Source organism: Cervus canadensis, chromosome 7 (assembly GCF_019320065.1).
Source record: "Cervus canadensis isolate Bull #8, Minnesota chromosome 7, ASM1932006v1, whole genome shotgun sequence".
NCBI classification, from domain to species: domain Eukaryota; kingdom Metazoa; phylum Chordata; class Mammalia; order Artiodactyla; family Cervidae; genus Cervus; species Cervus canadensis.
The window spans coordinates 48,060,586-48,081,756 of record NC_057392.1 but is presented as its reverse complement, the minus strand read 5'-3'; the positions used below and the strand labels follow the sequence as shown (position 1 = coordinate 48,081,756).

The 21,171-nt window shown below is 34.0% G+C and overlaps 1 protein-coding gene across 12 annotated transcripts in view; it reads left to right on the top strand.

Annotated features, from left to right (window-relative positions):
* Positions 1-21,171, top strand: part of DLG1 (discs large MAGUK scaffold protein 1) — a 261,150-nt gene that overhangs the window by 85,063 nt on the left and 154,916 nt on the right. For 11 of the 12 annotated variants that reach the window (XM_043473294.1, XM_043473302.1, XM_043473301.1 and 8 more), the window contains exon 5: positions 4,820-4,984. In XM_043473294.1, coding sequence (XP_043329229.1) covers positions 4,820-4,984 — 165 coding nt within the window. Of the gene's footprint in view, positions 1-4,819; positions 4,985-15,616; positions 16,753-21,171 lie in introns of those variants that run through there. The other variant, XM_043473303.1, reaches the window with a different exon arrangement.

The window sequence follows — 21,171 nt, the reverse complement described above, 5'->3', positions numbered from 1 at the left end:
TAACCCTATATGCAAAACGGAAAAAGAGACACAGAAATAGAGAACAGACTTTTGAACTCTGTGGGAGAATGTGAGGGTGGGATATTTCAAAAGAACAGCATGTATACTATCTATGGTGAAACAGATCACCAGCCCAGGTGGGATGCATGAGACAAGTGCTCGGGCCTGGTGCACTGGGAAGACCCAGAGGAATCGGGTGGAGAGGGAGGTGGGAGGGGGGATCGGGATGGGGAATACGTGTAAATCTATGGCTGATTCATATCAATGTATGACAAAAAAATAAAAAGAAAAAAAAAATTAAAAAAAAAATAAAAATAAAAAAAAAAGAGATCAAGGGGCAACTTATGTATTAGGAGATGCATAAAATTTAGCAGGGGGAGTATGAAAGATATAAAACAAGAAATGGTTCATTCTGAAAAGGAAAGATAGAAATCACTAAAAATTTTATGTCTTTTGAAAAGTGAAGACAAAATTTTTAGTGATTTCTTTCCTTTTGAGAATTTCAGTGATTTCTTCTTTTGTTTTAAATCTTTTCAGACCCCTCCAAATTATTAATACATATGGACATTTATGGATATGCTTCGCAAACACATAATTGTGTGTACATACAATGTTTATACATACGTACACATAGATATACTATCGTTTTGCTTTAAAATGTTCAAAATGTGTCTGTTAGCTTTGAAACATGCTTTCCTCATTCAGTAGTTGTGTCTTCCTTTTTTCCCCTTAGAAGAGGTACCTTTTTACCTAATTTAACTTCTACATAACATTTCCTTTCATATTATTGCTAACATAATTTAAAAACATATATTAATGATAAGCAGCTTATTTCCAAATTTTCTTTGTTTCAAACTAATCTGTAGTGAATATCCTTCTGCATGTATTTCTCCCTAAACTACTCCCTAAACTAAGTTGTGGAGTATCTTTAAAGCTGAAAATATAGTAACAAGTTTCCTTCCTTATAGTGTATCTGTTGTTAAGGTATAGAAATGCATAAATTTTGCTTTCACTCATTTGAGCATATAAACTGTTAAGTTTTGTAAGTATGTCTGTGTTAACTTTAATGTTACTCAGGATAAAGTTAGTAAATTCTTTTCAGTGGTTTTGAAAATAATTGAAGTCTACATGTAAAAATAGATTTCTTAAATCCTGTTAAATAAAACGGGTGATGTTGATTTCTTTTGTTGATGTTGATGGTTTTTGTTTTCTGTGTAATTGTACCATTTCACAAAAGGATATAGTTTAAAAAGTGATGCTGGAGGTTGTGTAGTAACTTTCAGTGGTCAAATTCATAGTTAAGTTTTTTAAAATATATTTTACAGTATATATGTTTGTCAGAATACCCCAAATATTTATATTCCTCACTAGTGCTGTTTCTTCTAAGATTATTTCCTGGAAGTATAATTACTAGAGAAGTAGAAATATTTTCAGGACTTTTAAAATATTTTACCAGATTGTCCACCAGGAAAAGACCTCTATCAGGAAGCCCATTTCTCTGAATGTTGGCTTTGTAATTTTTACTTCCTAAAAAGATGAGCATGTTTTCCTATAAGTTTACAGACCCAATTGTATGTCTTTTGTGAGTGTCCCTTTATTATGTTTGTTGACCCATATTCTTCCCCCAGTGATTTATGAGAGCCAGCCTATAGAGCTAATAATCCTGTTTGTTGTTTTAAACATTTGTTTTCTTTTGTGCCTTGTTTGTGATTTCTTTATATGTGTGTTTAATTTGGGGATGGGTAGCTAAGTTTCTTCTGGTTTTGTGTATGTGCTTACAGATTCCCAGCCTGGGATGAGAAACATGTGCTTTTATTTTCTTCCCATTCCTATAATTATGATTTCTTTTACTGCTGTGTATGGTATGAAGTAGATTTGGTTTTCTTAAAATTATGTTAATCTTTTAAAAATAGAATGTGGTGTTTGCACGTGAGAGAGAGAGAGAGAGAGGCAAAGATTCTTTTATAAGTAAAAGTATAGTTATCTAATAACTAATTTTCAGTTAGAATTTGAAAAGGCTGAGTTTTTTTTTTTTTTTTGTACAAGTTATTAGGATAAGAAGACCAGACTAAATTAGCTGACTTTGGCTTTGTGTGTTGACTTCACTTAAATATATCTTTAGAGATACAGTGTTCAGCTAACATTGGGTAAAAAATTGACAAATCAGTGTTCAGGTTTCTTTTTCACCTAGCTTTGAAGTCTTATTTGTACTTACTTTTTATTGTGGTAAAAATACATCTAAGATGAAATTTACCACCTTAACCATTTTTGAGTTTGCAGTTCAATGGTATTATATGCATCTACATTGTTGAACAACCATCACCACCATCCATTCCCATAACTTTTAATCTAGTAAAACTGAAATTCTCTGCCTGTTGAACAGTAACGCAGAATTCTCTCCTCACACCAGTCCATGACAACCACTGTTCTACTTTGTCTTTATGATTTTGACCACTCTAAGTACCTCATGTAAGTGAAGTCATACAGTATTTGTCTTTTTGTGACTGGTTTATTTCACTAGCATAATGTCTACAAGGTTCATCCATGTTGTAACATATTACAGAATTCTTTTGTTAGAGCTGAATAATATTCCATTGTGTATATATACCTCATCTAGCTTATCCATCCATCCATTGGTAGATACTTGGGTTTCTTCCATGTTTTAGTTACTGTGAATAATGCTAGTATGAACACTGGTGTAGAACTCTCTCTTCAAGACCATGCTTTCAGTTCTTTTGGTTATATGCTCAGAATTGGAATTCTTGGGTCATATGGTAATCATATTTTAGGAACCACCATACTATTTTCTATGGTGGCTGTACAGTTTTACATTTCTACCAATAGGGCAAAGCGTTCTGATTTCTCTACAGCCTTACCAATGTTTGTTTTCTTTTTTTTTTAACCAGTTTTTTTTTTAAATAATTCTTTTACTGAACTACAGTTGGCTTACAATGTTGTGTTAATTACTGCTGTACAGCAAAGAGATTCAGTTACAAATATGCATCCCTTCTTATACATGTACATATATATATTCTTTTCACTCTTTTCCATTATGGTTTGTCATAGAATATTAAATATATTTCATCTATTTCTCTGTGCTATATAGTAGAACCTTGGCTATTTTTTTAGTAGTAGCCATTCCAGTGATTGTCAGGTGGTACTTCATAGTTTTGATTTGCATTTCTCTAATGATAGCGATGTTAAGCATCTTTTCATGTGCTTACTGCCTCTTTGTATATCTTTTTTGGAGTTCTTTGCCCATTTTTTAATTGAATTGTTTGTTTTTGTTGAATTTTAGAAGTTTTCTGTATATTCTGGACATTAATCCCTTACAGATATATGATTTGTAAATATTTTCTCCCATTTCTTTTCATTCTCTGGATAGAGTCATTTGATGCACAAAAATTTGTCAGTTTTATAAAATCAAATTCATCTGTTTTTCTCTTTTGTTGCTTCTGCCTTTGGTGTCATAGCCAAAAACTAATAGCCAAATGCAATGTCTTAAAGCTTTTCCTCTATTTTATTCTTTTAAGTCTTACATCTATGCCCTTGATCCACCTTGAGTTAATTTTTGTATATAGTATTTCGTAAGGGTCCAACTTCATCCTTTTATGTGTCATTATGTGATTTTTGCAGCACCATTTGTTGAAAAGATTGTCTTTCCCTACTGAATGGTCTTGGCATCCCTGTGAAAAATAATTTGTGTGTGTGAGGGTCTTTTTCTGAATTCTGCTTCATTCCATTGGTCCATATGTCTGTCTTCATGCCAATAACAAACTGTTTTGATTACTGTAACTTTGTAGTAAGTTTTGAAATGAGAAAGAGTGAGCCTTTCATCTTTGGTCTTTTTTTTTCATGGTTATTTTGGCTATTTGAATCCCTTTAGATCCAAATGAATTTTAGGATGGGTTTTTAAATTTCTATAAAAAAATGTCATTGGAGTTTTGATAGGAATTGGATTAAATTTGCAGTATTGCTTTAAGTAGTATTGACATATTACCAATATTAAATCTTCAACCTATGAATACAGGATGTGTTTCCACTTATTTATGTTGTCTTTAATTTTGTTCATCAATATTTTGTAGTTTTCATGGCCCAAGTCTTTCACCTTGTTGGTTGAGTTCATTCCTGGTTTTTTTTATGCTATTGTAAATAGAATTGTTTTCATAGTTTTCAGATTGTATGTGTATAGAAATACAACTGATTATGTGTAGAAATGCAGCTGATTTTTGTGTGTCGACTTTGTAGGATACAGAGCAGTGTCCCATTGCTTTGCTGTATTCAGTAGTTCTGACAGCTTTTTTGCTGAGTCTTTATTGATAGAAGACAGAGATAAATCAGCTTCTTCTTTCCAATTTGATACCTTTTATTTCTTCTTCTTGCCTTATTGTTCTGGCTACATCTTCCAGTACCACGTTGAACAGAGGTGGTAAAATTGATCCAAATTAAACACAATATACATCCAAGTCTTCCCCTGATGTTGCAAGCCTTTGGCATACTCAAGATTGCAGAATTATATCAGACAGATTATGCCTGTGCAGCTGTTATTTAGGTGGGGGTGACAGATTTCTGGTGTTTCTAACGCTGCCATCTTCCCAGATTCTGAATTATTTTTAATAATCAGATAACTTTATTAAAATATTGGCATGACTTTAAAATGGAGAACCATGTCTCTCAGACTTTCTGTATTAAACCATAAAATACACTTTTCATGTAGCTAAATATTATTATTTGGGTAGTTATGAAAATCATGATTTGAATCGAATTCATGTTGCTTTTCAGAGCTTTCTCATATTTAATAATACTTTGTGTTTTACAGAAATACCGGTATCAGGATGAAGATACACCTCCTCAAGAGCACATCTCTCCACAAATCACTAATGAGGTGATAGGTCCAGAATTGGTTCATGTCTCAGAGAAGAACCTGTCAGAAATTGAAAATGTCCATGGATTTGTTTCTCACTCTCATATTTCACCAGTAAAGGTAAGATAATAACTTAATTTTGTTGCTATGAGTTATTTGTTACTTTTGTTACTAATGTCACACATGCTTAAAGGGAACTGTTCTTTCATGTATGATTTTCTGACCTTAGTTGTTTCTGGTTTCTATAGTTGTAAGAAATTTCATGTTATTTATTAGCATTCTAAAGATATTTTAAAACTGTATTTTATAAATAAATTTTATGCATTGATATGATCTTGAAGCCCTAGAGTCCTCATGAAGGAAATAGGTATTATATTTCAAATACCCACAATGAAATATTTTTAAACTTGTAAAAAAATTAATTAGTAGGTTCAGAAAAAGAGCTTAACAGTATCTTTGAAGTCCAATATGTGGCTTTACCTGACAGCATCACCTTGTTTCTTCCCTCAGGAATAACCACAGTCCTGGTTTCACATGTTTAGATTTCTAATCAATATATTCTTTCTTTGCCTGTGTTTGTTTTATATAATTGGAATTATACTATGTGTAATCTCAACTTGCATTTTTTGCTCAACATTATATTCTCAAAATTGATTATTTTCACTGCCCTAGAGTTTTCTGTTTTATAAATATACTATAATTTACCTTATTTTTGATGGCTGCTATTTTCAGATTATTAGTAGTGTTAAAAATGTGGTTAAAATTGTAGGTTATATATAACACATAACACCAGATTATTTTTCCAACTGGTTGTATAATTTATATTTTCAACAGCAGTATGTAACAGTTTAAATTGATCTATAGTCTCAGTATTTTCTCTTTTTTTGCCATTGTTTTGGGTTTGAAGTAGCATCTTACTGGGATTTTAGTGTACATTGCACTGTTTGATAATACTGATCATTTAGATTTCCTATTCTGTGACATACCTTCTCAAGAATTTTTTTCATTTTTGTATTGGATTTTTCTTTTTACTGATTTGTACAAGTTCACTATATATTCTGGATTCTAATCCTTTGTTCAGTTCAGTCGCTCAGTCGTGTCCGACTCTTTGCGACCCCATGAATCTCAGCACGCCAGGCCTCCCTGGTCCATCACTAACTCCCGGAGTCTACTCAAACCCATGTCCATCGAGTCAGTGATGCCATCCACCCATCTCATCCTCTGTCGTCCCATTCTCCTCCTGCCCCCAATCCCTCCCAGCATCAGGGTCTTTTCCAGTGAGTCACCTCTTCGCGTGAGTTGGCCAAAGTACTGGAGTTTCAGCTTCAGCATCAGTCCTTCCAGTGAACACCCAGGACTGACCTCCTTTAGGATGGACTGGTTGGATCTCCTTGCAATCCTTTGTTAGTTGTATATATTTTATATAAGAATCATTTCCTACTAGTAGACCTTAAAGTGGGTTTTGTAATTCTCTTTGAGGGATGATTTCATATTACTGGTTAAAAAATTTAATGATTATATAGTATCACTAAGATTTTTAGTTAATAATTTTTCTGGGTATTTGTCCATTTCATATTTACTTTGAAATATTCTCAACATCCTATTTTTTTTAATGTCTGCATCATATTTAGGTGTAGCCCCCTTTTCATTCCTAGTATCGTTTATTTATGCCTCTCCCCACCCCCGCCTTGATTATTCTTGCCAAAGAAGGGTCACTTTCAGAGAACCATGTCTTTTACTAGAAAACAAACTGGTGGTTGCCAAGGGAAGGGGGTTGGAGGAGGGATGGATTGGAAGGTTGGGACTAGGAGATGAAAGCTTTTCTATATAGAATGGATAAACAGAAAGGTCCTACTGTATAGCACAGAGAACTATATTCAGTATCCTATGATAAACCATAATGGAACGAGTATTAAAAATGTATATATAAAAAATGTATATATATGTATAACTGAATCACTTGGTTGTACAGCAGTAATTAATACAACATTGTAGATCAACTATATACCTAAATAAGTAAATAAGAACATGTCTTTTAAAAGAAATCTTCTCCTGTGCTCCTCCCCCATGTGCTGCCACACCCACCCCCATTCATATACATATACATATATATATACACACACACACACACATGCTTATGTACAAATATAAATGTGTGGATAGCCTCCATATCAATCAAAGACTGTGTTTGGCAGAGGCAGTCTGATCTTCCCCTGGGAGGATAAATGAAAGTAAAGTACACAGGGGGAGAAAAATCAGTTGGTTATTAGTGACAGAAACAGTTTTCCTTCTATTTTTTCCCCTTTCTCCTCTTACCAGTATTATTTTATTTTTCCTACTTTCCATGAGTTTATTCTGTTTGATTTTTTTCCCCCTAGCTTCTCAATTTGGTTGCTTATTACATTATCAGCTTTTTCTAATGCTATTTGAATTTGTAAATTTCCCTTTAAATAGCACTTTATCTGTAACCTACAGGTTTAATATGCAATGTTTATCATCATTCAAGCTTTTTATTTCCATTATGATTTTTTCTTTGCCCCATGAGTTGTTTAAAAATATTTTAATTGCATTGCATGCATGCTCAGTTGTGTCTGACTCTTTGCCACCTTATGGACTGTAGTCAGCCAGTCTCCTCTGTCCATGTAATTTTCCAGGCAAGAATACTGGAGTAGGTTGCCAGTTTCTACTCCAGGCAATCTTCCCAACCCAGGGATTGAACCCACTTCTCCTGTGTTTCTTTCACTGGCAGGTGAATTCCTTACCACTGCACCATCTGGGAAGTCCCTATCATGTCTTCTTTTCAATTTTATTTTTTCATCTCATTTTTCCTTCTTACTAGCTTGGAAGTTCTGTTTCTTTTCTCTTAATGGTCATTCTTGAAATTGTTTTAGAAGCTTTAATATACATGTTTCACTGACAGAAATTTAAACAGTAAATTTACTCTCATTTTGAACAACAAAAGAATCTTAGAACATGAATTCTAAGCACTCCTTCTTGCTTTATATGCTGTTCTTATCAGCCTATGCCTATTTTCTCTTGACTGAATTAATAAAACCTATTTCTTCAATTGAAAATCCCTCCCAGGTATGTATGATTCTTGTTTCTAATATTTTGGGTTTTTGGTGATTATAATTGTTAAAAGTTGCCCAAAGTCAGTTTGCACACACTAAGGCTCTCAGTTTTTTTGTAGGTGTTTGGTAGTTACTTCTGTAGATATGCAGATTCTCATATAAGCAGACATTTAAACAGATAATGAGCCAGGTAGCATAAAGTATTGTATATAGCCTCTTTAAAAATTTTTTATTTATTTATTTGGCTGGGCTGGGTCTTAGTTGTGGCATGTGGGATCTAGTTCTCTGACCAGGGATTGAACCCAGTTCCCCTGCAATGGAAGTGCAGAGTCTTAGCCACTGGACCTCCAGGGAAGTCCTTAGCCTCTTTAAATATGATGAAGCCTCAACTTTCTGTTGTTGCATAAAATGCTCACTCTCAGCAAATAAAACAATATTCCAGAGACCAAGATTTTGTTACATAGAATTTCTAGACATCTTGGGGATTAAACCTAAGGTGCCATCCCTAAGGCTTTAAGCCTCTTCAGAGACTTTTCTTTCCCTTGTACATGAGTGGATTGTGTCTTTAATTCAGCCAATCCCTATAAATGAAGTGTAATGAGTTTCAGTAGTGAAAGCCCACTTCATTCATTATATTTGGGGAGCTTTTGGTGTTAAAGATAACAAAATTCCTACAGTAGCGATTTACTTTATACTTAAATGTTAGCTGACCAGTCTAGGAATGTGAATTCTTGATTAGGACAATTGACTGTCCATAAAGTAATGGTTCTTGGCTGTGGCTGAACATTGAAATCACTTAAAAAAGTTTTAAAATTTATATCTCAGAGATTATGATTTAATTGTTCTGGGATAGAGTCTGGCTTTGGAGAGTTATGACAGTTCTCTAGGTATTTCTGGTAGATAGCCACTATTGAGAAGCACTACCTTAGAACCTAGATTAATTGAACCACCATACACATCTTTACTGTCTGTCTTGAAGTATTTTAAAGTAAATTTCTGACATCTCTTAATTTAATCCTCACTCTGCAGTGAGACTAAGTATTTCCAGTTGTTGAAAGAGAAAATGTTATTACTGTTTAAAGATTTTCTCTCACTTGCTTCCTTAATTTGACTCCTTTCTCCTGACTTTCTTACCATAAGAGAACTAAATCAGTTTTGCCTTATTCTTTTGGTGTCTGCTTTAAAAATGCTTTTGTCCTTTGCAGTTAATTATTAAACGATAAAGGGTTATATCTCTCATCGCATTTCCCCCCTTCCCGGGCTTTTTAAAGACAAGTTTGACAGTTCAGTTCAGTTCAGTTGTTCAGTCGTGTCCGACTCTGCGACCCCATGGACTGCAGCACACCAAGCCTCCCTGTCCATCACCAACTTCCGGAGCTTGCTAAAACTCATGTCCATCGAATCGGTGATGCCATCCAACCATTTCATCCTCTGTCGTCCCCTTCTCCTCCTGCCTTCAATCTTTCCCAACATCAGGGTCTTTTCCAAAGAGTCAGTTCTTCACATCAGGTTGCCAAAGTATCAAAGCTTCAGCGTCAGTCCTTCCAATGAATAGTCAGGACTGATTTCCTTTTAGGATTGACTGTTGGATCTCCTTGTAGTCCAAGGGACTCTCAAGAGTCCAACACCACAGTTTTAAAAGCATTAATTCTTTGGCACTCAGCTTTCTTTATGGCCCACTTGTCACATTCATACGACTACTGGAAAAACCATAGCTTTGACTAGACAAACTTTCGTCAGCAAAGTAATCAGAACAAGATCCAGTTTCCCCCACAGTCAGTATCTCCCATCAGGAAGCTTCCGTAAGCCTCTTATCCTTACTCATCAGAGGGTAGACAGAATGAAAACCACAATCACAACCACAAAACTAACCAAACTGATCACATGGGCCATAGCCTTGTCCAACTCAATGAAACTATGAGCCATGCTGTGTATAGGGCCACCCAAGATGGACAGGTCATGGTGGAGAGTTCTGACAAAATGTGGTCCACTGGAGAAGGGAATGGCAAACCACTTCAGTATTCTTGCCTTGAGAACACCATGAACAGTGTGAAAAGTTTGACAGAGGTTTATTTAAAAAAGTATGCTATGGAGCTTAAAATTTCCTTTACTTTTAGTTATAAACCACGCCTTTTTTATATTTTGTCTTTTCTGAAATTGGCTTACATCTTATAGTTTGCTGGTTATACTATTGCCATAGTTAAGTGGCAGTTTGAGTATTTGTATGCAAATCTTTGACAAATTTTGGTTAAAATCAAGAAAGTACTAGTCTCAAAGCGTCTTAGTGTACTGTGGTAATAATTCAGCTGGTCTCATCTATCAGTCTGAATCTATCAGTCCTTATATGCCATTATCTTGCTGTTTCTCATTTTGTTTTCTTGTATAAGATATTAACAGAATCAGTCTCTGAAATAGTTATAGATAAACTTCTGGTGCAGTTAGGTAGGGAAATTTGATATCATCATTGTATTCTCCATTTTTCTTGCTGGCTCTCTTGATTTATATCTGGGAATTGATAAGGATTTTCTTTACCAGCAGAAGAAATTATCTAACTTCTCTTTCACCTGTTTCTGAGTCATACTTTACATCTTACTGTTTTTAATGACAGTTTTTTTTTCCTATTATAAACTTGTTTTACACGTTTTCTCATGTTAAATTTTTTTTTAAAAACCTGATACATAATATTACATAGTATATTTGTACTTTGATTTGATGAACACTTTTGGTGTTCACTATTTGTTATTTCCATTTTTACTAGGTTTCATAAAGAAGGCTGCAGTGAATCATCTTGGGGCATCTAAAGTATGTTTAGGTTGTTTTCTTAGAATGGTTTTCTAGAAGTCAAATTTCTGGGTCAGAAATTTTGATAGACTGCATTTTTGAGAGACTATTTTCTGATACATTTGTAATTTGAGAATTATTAAAACTGCATCATTTGGGGTATTTCTTCCTGCTTCTCCTGTCTTATGCATAGATTAAAATTTGAGGAGGAAGCATAGAACTGGGGTAGTATAATAGCAAAATGGTTAAGGTTACTTTGTGTTAGAAAGCCAAATTTTTAAAAAACAGCCTTGTTTTGACATAAGGCAAGTTTTAATTTTTTAAAAATTTTACAAATAGCTGCAAATGTTTTAGAAAGCTTAATAATGAAGTATATTTTATTTAAAATAAATGTAAGATTACCAGATTAGCAGTCTTTTTTTTTTTTTTTTTTTAAATAAAGCTAATATAAAGAGCTTCTCAACTTTTATAGTATTGTGGTTGGAATGAAGCAAGTAACACTGTACTATACATAGAGCTCAGTATATGAATTATTATTTTTTTAATTTGAAAAGTTACCTTTGAATAGTAGCGATTTGCTGAGTAGAATGTAAATTAGGCACTACTTTTGTTGTTCACAATTCTTAATGAATGTTAATAGAAAAATAAGATTAATAGATGATTGCTTTAAAAATCAACTTAGAATATTAGTTTTGTTTATTAAATAACATGCATTTAGCATTTATTAAACATCTGTGCTGGTAAGTTTGTTAAACTTCAATGATTGGTATTTCTTATGGAGAGATATTATAACATGGTATGATGTAACATGAAAAAGAGAGAAATTAAATTCTTGAAGTATTCCAAAAAAGAAAGTTGACATTTGGACAAGTGCTGAAGGATGTGTACAAGATGCCAATTCAGAGAAGACAGTTACTGGAGAAAATAAGTACAGTGGGAGGATGATTGTCTGAGGAAACTGTAAAAATGCAGGGAAGTTCATGAACTGTAGCTCATGTTTAGGATGGTTCTTAAGAAATGAGGACAAGGTAAGAAGGACCTTGATCCTGAGCTGATGAGTGGCCCTATGAAGGTTTTGCCACCATGAAACATGCTGTGAAATAATCTATCACGGTGTTGTAGTGCTAATGCTGATTCTCTTCAGTAAAGTAATGAATGAAGTAAGATAGTGATTGAAAGTTACTTAATTCATTTATTAGCATAAAACATAAAAGTATGATTTGGACTTCCCTGGCAGTCCGGTGGTTTAGACTGTGCTTCCATTGCAGGTGGCATGGGTTTAATCCCTGCTTGGGGAACTAAGATGCCATTTGGTGTGGCCAAAAAAAAAGGTGATTATTTTTAAAAAGTAATTGTGATTTAGGACTCTAAAAGGGAAGTTTCTTGCCAGTGCTAAATAGTTTCAAGAAAGAAGTCGGCAACATAATGTTGAAAAATCCTAACCTGAAGGGTATGGACATAGTGGGTAGATTTTTGTGGTATATGAGAATCTTTAAAGTAAGGTTAGATTTTAAACAGTTCTAAATATAGTCATATATATGATAAGAACAGTGTTTAAGATTCTTTAAACTGAAGATGATCTAAGAATTAGGGAAAATGGCCAGAACTTTAAATCGAACAAGTAAAATCTCAGCCTTTTTCAAAATAGACTTAAATCTAGATGGCGTGACAAGGGTGAGATGGCTTAGTATAAGATGTTACAATGGTCATTGGATAAATAAAAGAGTTCATGCTTTGATTTTGTCTACAGTGACAAGGAAAATTTTTTTTATATGCAAAGTAAATGTAGTTGAGGGACTTGAAATTGAAGACAGAACAGGGTATGTGAACAGATAATTATTTTAAATAAGTATATCTTCTAGCCTGGAAGCATTTAATCCAGTAGTACTAATACTATCAAATGAAATCACCAGCAGCAGTCGGTAGCTTTTTTAATATAATGAGAAACAGGGTAGCAGAAGAATGGATATAAGCAAACATGTGCCTGTTGAACTAAAGGCTAAAGGAATAGAATCTTTCCCACTTTGAGTACATACTGAGTACTTTTTGAAATCAACTTTGTTTTCACAACTCCAGAGCATCTTAAAATATTGTTGAATTTTATCTTTCTTGGATGACTCTGGTGTACTAAATTGAACACACAGTTTGCATACAATATGACCACTAGATGGCGCTCATACAGAAGGAATTTGTGTATAAATGAACAAATCTGTTATCAAACTTCTTAGTTTAATCTTTTCTTAACTTAGCATGTTTTAAAATTTAGTAAGCCATATTATAAAGATAAAAAGGTAAGGAAAATGTTGTGTTGCATTTATAGTATTGTTGACTTTGTGGTTACTTAGTAATTTTTTTTTCTAGTATTTTAGAGGTTCAGTATTGTTTTTCCTCTTATCCTTCAACCTTTTAAAAATTTTCACCAAGATTATTTAATCATTGCCTTTGTTACTATATCTTAAAGTCTTCTGTGTTTATTTGCAAGTTTTGAAATGTATACAAGTAATTGAGGGCCTACCCTGTATAAATTTTTGAACTGTCTTTACTTCCATTTAATGTTATAAAATAAACATTTCTCACAGTCATAAATTTTTCATGATCATATTTAAAGCATGTAAAAATCTACTAAATGGATATACTTTGTTAATTATGCTTTCTGCTATTGTGTATGTGTGTGTGTGCCCTCACGCGCATGTGCACACTCAGTGGTCTCCAACTGTTTGCAACCCTATGGACTAGCCCTCTAGGCTCCTCTGTCCATGGAATTTTCCATGCAGGAATACTGGAGTGGGTTGCCATTTGCTCCTCCAGGGGATTTTCCCAACCCAGAGGTTGAACTTTCCTGTGTTGGCAGGTGGATTCTTTACCATTACACCACCTGGGAAGCCTCCTCCTCTCGTTTAGAGTTCTGCTGTAGATACTATTATCATTCTTTGAAAAAGAAAGATTAAGCTGTACAGAAAAAAAGAGTATTAGGTGTGGAGTATAGCTCAGTGTTAGAGAATTTGACTGCAAAAATGTTAATTCTTCATATATCATAGTAAAATCTTAATAGTGTTCTCTTTGGTGATTTAAACATTGTGTGGTATTTTTAAAAATATGCTATTTTAAATAGACTTTTCAAGTTCTATAATTAAAATTTTGTTTTAATGGAATAGAGTATCATTTGGCTTTGCCACATGGGTAGGGTTATTTTAAAGCAGAGATCAGTGAGGACTTAGTGCCCTCTGCTTCCCAATCAGATTGTATGAAACCAATTGTGAATTAGGTACATACACGGTTTTGTGTGAGGATGTTGACTATGGGCAATCGATGAGCTGGTGCTAAATTTCTGTAGCTAGGTAATGGGACATTTTCATAAAGAAACCTGTCTCAAAACTCAAAGATTTTTATGTCATTGGATTTGCATAGGAAATTTATATATTGAGAAGTATTTCTCATCCTGTGTATGGGATGGAGTATTCTGTCAGCTTTTAATTGTTCCCAAGCCCTTTGGCTCTCTGGCATAAGAAATTATTGTATATGAATGACTGTGTTGATACTGTTTTCAACCTGGGCAGGATATTTGCATTCAACATTTGTTTTCAATGTCCTCATCTTTACCAATCCAGGGTAACAGAATCTATATAAAATCTAGGTTTCCACCCTAGTTTTCCATCATATATGGGTCAAGACACACATTTAGGAGCCAAACCAGTTACTAGAGCATTTGTATAAACCACACTAATTGGGCTTCCAGGGGACGATAGTGGTAAAGAGTCTGACTGCCAGTGCAGGAGACACAAGAAACACAAGTTTGATCCCTGGAGATTGGGAAGATCCCCTGGAGAAGGAAAATGGCAACCCACTCCAGTATTCTTGCCTGAAAAATTCCATGGAGAAGAGGAGCCTGGCAGGCTATAGTTCATGTGGTCAGAAAGAGTCTCACTTGTCTGAGCACACAGCCAGTTACTAGAGCATTTGTATAAACCACATTGATCAGTACCTGGTCCATGGTAAGACTTTTTAGGTTTTTTGTTGTTGTTGTTGTTTTTTTAGAGAGTATTCTTAGTTCTTTGTCTACCCTTAGTGTTTGCTCTATTCCCCTACCCCCAAATAGGTAAGACCAGTCTGTGTATGGCCATAAAACTGCCAGCAATTGTTTGTGGAGTCCTTGGGAACAAGCAAATTTTGCTATGATCTGTCACAAAGCATCTTACTTCCAGTAGTCCCACATGACTGTCAACCCTTTTGGGGCATGTGTTTGTATCTTAGAGGTGGAATCATAGAGACAGTGTTTGCATCTTTTCTTGCCAAATCAGGATTTGTAGTAGACCTAGAAGTTGTTGTTTGCCAGTTCTGCATTCCAGTAGGCTGCATTTAGTTGGTGCTGGTAAGCAAAAGTAAGCAGGATTTTGTAGAGCTGCATCTGAAAAAAAATATTCATCCCATGAGGTTGGGAATTATGATACGGTTATATCAACTTTAAAATTACTCAACTAGTAAATTTTGAAGTAGCATTTTTATTCACATATTGTTTATGATGGCAGTATATTGTGTTATATACTAATGTAGCAAAGTATTAAGAGGACAGATTTAGGAATTTGTAGTTCTCAAACTTGAGGGTGCTTATTTAGGGGGCTATTTAAAAATGAAAATTCTCAGATCCCCCTTACTCCTAAAAATTCTGATAGGGAGAGTATACCAGTCTGCATTTTTTTTTTTAAACAAGTACCCTAGGTGATCCTGAGGTGGACTGCTGTGTGGAGAAATACAGACCTAGATATTAGATGTTAGAAAGTATCTGTTTAACAAACAGTTATTTTGTGAACCAGAGTATTATTTATGTAGTATTACAAAAAATATGTTTTATTGGCTATAAAATAAAAAATTTAACCTTTCTTTTTGTATTTTTACAAATTCATAACTTGATAACCTTAATGTTTATAACATATACGAGAGGGATGATGCTGATAACAACGCTTTTTTATCACAGAAGTACCAGAAGCCAAATACTTATTTTGCTAATTTTTCTGTTTCTGTCATCAAACTCAATTAATCAAAGCACTTAAGACCAATATATTACATAAAATGATCAGGTTACATTCCAAATGGATTTCTCTGTATTGTTAGATCCTCAGAGTTTAATGTAGATGGTACCTTTTAAAACCTTAGTGCTATTTAATGTAAGTGCCTTCCCGATGTAGAAATTTAATCTGAATGAAAAAGACTCCTTTAGTAAAATTGTTTTAAACAATTAGAAGTGTCGGCAGAGAGAATCTTCTTGTATTTTTAAATTCAGTTCATATTTATAATTTATTTAAGCAGTGAAGATGCCATTGGATTTTACTTCAGACTATGATTGAACTTGGTAATCCAGGGTTTCTCCACCCAGTGCATTAAATCAGGCAGCCCCAAAGGGTCTTGGTAGTCCAGTGTTTATAACATCCTTCTTTACCTGCTAATCGAGCTCACTTCCTGGATTTCAGTCCGTCTAGTTATCAGCTAACAAAAGAACAGCTTTTGGTTCCTGCAGACGCTGGTGAAAAAATAATCATGAGAAAGAAATCCACCTTATGCCATCTTTTTTGCCTACAAATATAAACTCAGCCATCATACAGCTAACAACAGGTACAGAGGAAAGATGCAAGCTCTTTCATGGGAAGAAATTACAGAGAAAATGAGCATCCTTTCTCAAGGTTTTTATTTTCCCTGATCTACAAGTGATGCTGCTGTAATTCTAGCTGCAGTTTTTACCGATCATTCACCACTCAGCAGCTGGTAGAGAAGTAAGACTGCTTGGCAACCACCTGCAGGGCTGCAGAGATGAATTACATTTTCGGGAACAACACACTTCTATACTCTCGCGCCAGTCGAGGAGGCAATACTAGCTCTAGCCATGGCTCAGTAGGCCCAAAGCAGAAACACTGGGCAAAAAAGGGCTCATCAGATGAACTGCAAGCTGAGCCAGAACCTTCACGCTGGCAGCAGATAGTTGCATTTTTCACTCGAAGACACAGCTTTATTGACTGCATCTCGGTAGCCACCAGCTCCACCCAGGTAACATACCACTTGTTGAAATTATTTTCAGTATATTTTGGTTCGTGTTGCTTTGCAGAAATGTATTAGTATAGATTTCTTGTTATTAAAACATAATCTTATGCACTGAAACCCTGGGTGCGCAGAAATGTGTGTTTTCAGTCCATCTATGCAGGTCTTTAGCACAAAAGGGGAAAGAAAAATATTTTCCCTTTTGCTCTTATGTAATGCCAAACAAAACAGTCTCAGATTCTGTTGAATGACTTCTCTAAAAATATAAAGCCATTCATACATAAATTAAAATAAGCGTTAATAATGCTTGTCTCCAAAAAAATAATGCTTGTCTCCTTATTTTCAGACTGTGTTAAATGCTGTAAAGTATGATGTCTGACAAAAGAAAGTATCCGTTTGTTTAGTTTTTATATGTCATTAAATAACCTCAGGGAGATTGTTACAGTGAATAAGCAAGATAATTTGAAGTATTTTTATTTTCTAGTGTTTTGAAAATAGATTAAATTGAATACAGTTGGCTATTATTATACATGCTAATATCTTATAGTATGGCTTATTCAAGGGATTTAATGAATCCTTCCATTTCTGTAAATATATTACCTAGGGTTAATTTGAGAGCAGTAAACTTGCATAATTACATGATGATAATATTTTATCATATATTCAGTTGACAGGTCAAGGAGCTGAGCAAACACTAAAAGCCTCCAAATTTTAAAAAGATGATATAAAACAACTTTTTGAGGAGTATTAAAAATGTAAGGAAAATATAAAGTTAATAATTTGAGTGAAATACCTATTATTTGGTATTAAAGGAGGATTTGGGGAATATTTTTATTTTAAAACATGTTTTTAGTAGACATTCATTCACCTCTAGTAAAAATGAAAGCATAACAATTAGTCTAATTTAAAAACAAGATGAGAATGCTGTCGTCCTTTGACATCAATCATACTTAAATTAAAATGTAGACACATACCTTAGGGCCTTTAAAAAAAAAAATTCCTTTAATTGAAAACCATCTTTTAAAAAAAGAATTAGAAGCAGCACAGTAAGTATAAGTAACTGGCAAAGCTTCTTGGTTTTGGTTTTAGAATTGTCTTTCAATAATTTTTATTTTAAAATAATCTTAAATTTCTTAAGTAAAAATATTGTACTTGTTTTCCTTACATTTTTGAGAGAGATGAAATTCCTTGGGTAGGGAGAGTCCTTAATAGTTTATAAGTAGGCAGTGAAGTTACTTATAATCAAAACTTAAGAGGCAGTGATTCATTTAACCCTTAGATTGACTTCTGCCCCAAGAATGTAACTAACTTAATTTTAACTGCAATTACGTATACCAAAAAGGGACACAGGGGCTAAAGCTTGGCATTGTTATTCATTGTGGATTAATATTAAGTGATATTTCCATTGTCAATGAGAAAGTTATGCTAAAAACTTCAAATACACACTACTATATGTGTATATGCACAGACACAACCATTGATATATAATTCATCTTATAAAGGACATAAAAAAAAACCAAATAGTTTACATATAAAGCTATTGAAACCACACAATTACATTATAGTTACCTAGGAGTTGGGCCATAAAGTTACTATGGCATTGCACTAAAATAGGATTTTAATGAAAACTCTATTTGCAGTTGATCCTACAAAGCCATTTAAAATTTTATCTTCCTCCCATTTGGTTCATATCACTTAATATATACTGACAAATGATTTATTTTTATTTCTGTCAGCCCTCTTTCTGTTACTTATTTTGTCTTTTTCATTACCTTTGTATTTCGTATCTGTAAATGTAGACTTTAGGTCAGAGTTTTAGCTTTTATTTCTCCAGCTCTGGAGTACCAACATATCATTTTTCGTTCTGTGTTGTTTTCCTCACTGATGAGTTGGATATTTTGTATATCAAAGTCTTTTGTCGTAACTCACTGAAATTCATTTTACAAGATGAAATGTAATAGTACTGAGAATGAATGTGAGGCCTATTTAGATGTTAGTTAATCCTATGGTACACTTTTATGTTTCATTTACTGACTCATGTCTAGAAGTTTTATTTTTTAGCACCAGGGGATTTTTATATTGTTAAATACAAAGTGGATTAATGAAATTTTGTAATTTACTGAGCATATGCTATATACCTATGAATATACATGTACGATAGTGTTTTGTTCTATCATTATAGATAGCAGCAATGATTACCAGGTCTCCTGTTTCACTATTGTCAGAAATATTCTTTTCTAAGATTTGATAGGAAGATCAACTTTGATTCTAATTCCTTATAACTATGATGTATGGGACTTTTAGCATTCTGGAGAGTTGTTATTAAATGCAGTTTTACTAATTTGAAAGTAATTACTCTGATCTAATATCCCACCAAATGTCCTCTATAAATAGAAAACTTACAAATTCACTTAAATTGCTCATCTGTTTAAGATATTTGTGTTTACAACTATGATTTTGTGTCAGATTCTACTATAACATGTGGAACTTAGTAGAAAAATCATAAATAATTTTTAAGTGTTAGGAAAGCCAAGTGATTATAGACTTCTGCAAGACTCTGCCTCAGCTTCTCAGATGGGGCTTGCCATGAAGTTGGTGCTCAGTAAATGTTTATGGAATTGACTGATTAATTAGTTTTCATTTCTCTCACTTAACACCTTGTTATCTCAAGGCCTTCCAAAATATGACACCTAATCTGAAACCTCTTGGGTATCTATATTTATTGGATTCACTCTATTGCCATCATAAATGCCTTTGATTCTTCACTGTAGCCCATCTCTTTCTCACGTCCCTTTTCTTCTCCTCTTCACTTCAGATTTTCTTCAAGCTACACAAACCCCCCATCATTTCCTCAGCCCTTTGAATCTTTACCCAGTGATGATAACCATACAGTTTGTAAATTGTCACTAATGTCTGTCATTTGGCTGTATCCCAAAAATTTACATTGTGAATTTTTTTTTAATGTTAAGCTGAGTTTCTTGTGCATTATTTTACTTTGGTGTAAGTTTTTCTATTTTGAGCTCCATTACTACTTATGTTCTTAATTTTGTTTAGTCACTATAGAAAATGTGGAATACTCATTGTCGAACCCTCCTCAGTTCCTCATCGCAGCCTTCTTTCTGTTTTTGTATTTACAATCCTTTGATGTCTATTTGCCCTGTCCTATTTAGTGTATGCAACTCTGTTCCAATCCGGGACCAGTTTTTATATTCAGCAAGGCTTTAAAGAATTCTGGCATAGTACTTCTAGACTTTGCTACTTGATTATTTCCTAAGTAAAAGCTTTTATCTACTTGGTGATGTCAGTGTTTATTAATGAAACTTGTAGCCGTGTGAGCTTTGAACAGCTGTAATGTGGTAGATCACTTCAAGTGTATATTTAGCAACTGTTCCCATATTTTGAATTACTTCAGAATCCCTAATGTGGATCATTAGAAATGTTCAAAAAGAATTTCCTACCTCCCCCAGACAATTGACATGCCAAATTAAGCTGAAGACAGCAAAATTCTCTTCCTAGGAGTGAACGAAACAGACATAATGATTTACCATAATTGAAGCAGAACAATAAAATTTTAACAGGAGTGAATATTAGCCACATGAATTGAATAATCTGCTTTTTACAGGGAAAAAACCCCGTCCTAAATTAAAATACAAGAAACCACTGTTCAGTTAGATGCCCAGTGTTCAGATACCAGAAAAATAGGATAACTTGTATAAAAGCATACTATTTGTCCTAAACAGGTATATTCTGGAGTAGAGAAGATTTAAGTTTTAGGAGCATTGGATATGCTCCCCTATTTGGGGACACCCAAAATGAAGACAATAACATCAACTTCATTGAGTTAATTGATTAAACAGTTAAATGCATGTAACATATTTAGTACAGTGCCTGGCAGCTATTATTTTTATTATTTTGTTTTATTTTATTTTTTATTGCTTAGTTTTAATAGTCTTCAAATTCAAATTAGATAATTAGGAATTACAGTACCTAGGATAGTGCAGTTCATTCAGACATTCAGTAAATAATGTATTAAGTTCTGTAAGTGCAAGCTATACACTTTAAAATCCTCAGTTGCAGAATTTAAGGGAAGAGCCCCAATGAGCACTTCAAATTCTTGGTAATCCCACCAGTTCCGATTTAGCCTTCCTTCCCAACCCTCACTTCTGCAAATGCTAAATCAGTCACAACTAGACAATTAAAATTTAACTGATTATCCACCTTTTACTGGGATTCCCAGGTGGCTCAGTGATAAAGAATGCCCCTGCCAATGCAGGAGCCACAGGAAATGCAGGTTTGATCCCTGTGTTGGGAAGATCAATCCTTTGGAGAAGGAAATGACAACCCACTCCAGTATTCTTGCCTGGAAAATCCCATGGACTGAGTGAGGAGCTTGGTAGGTTGTGGTCCATGGGGTCACAAGGAGTCAGA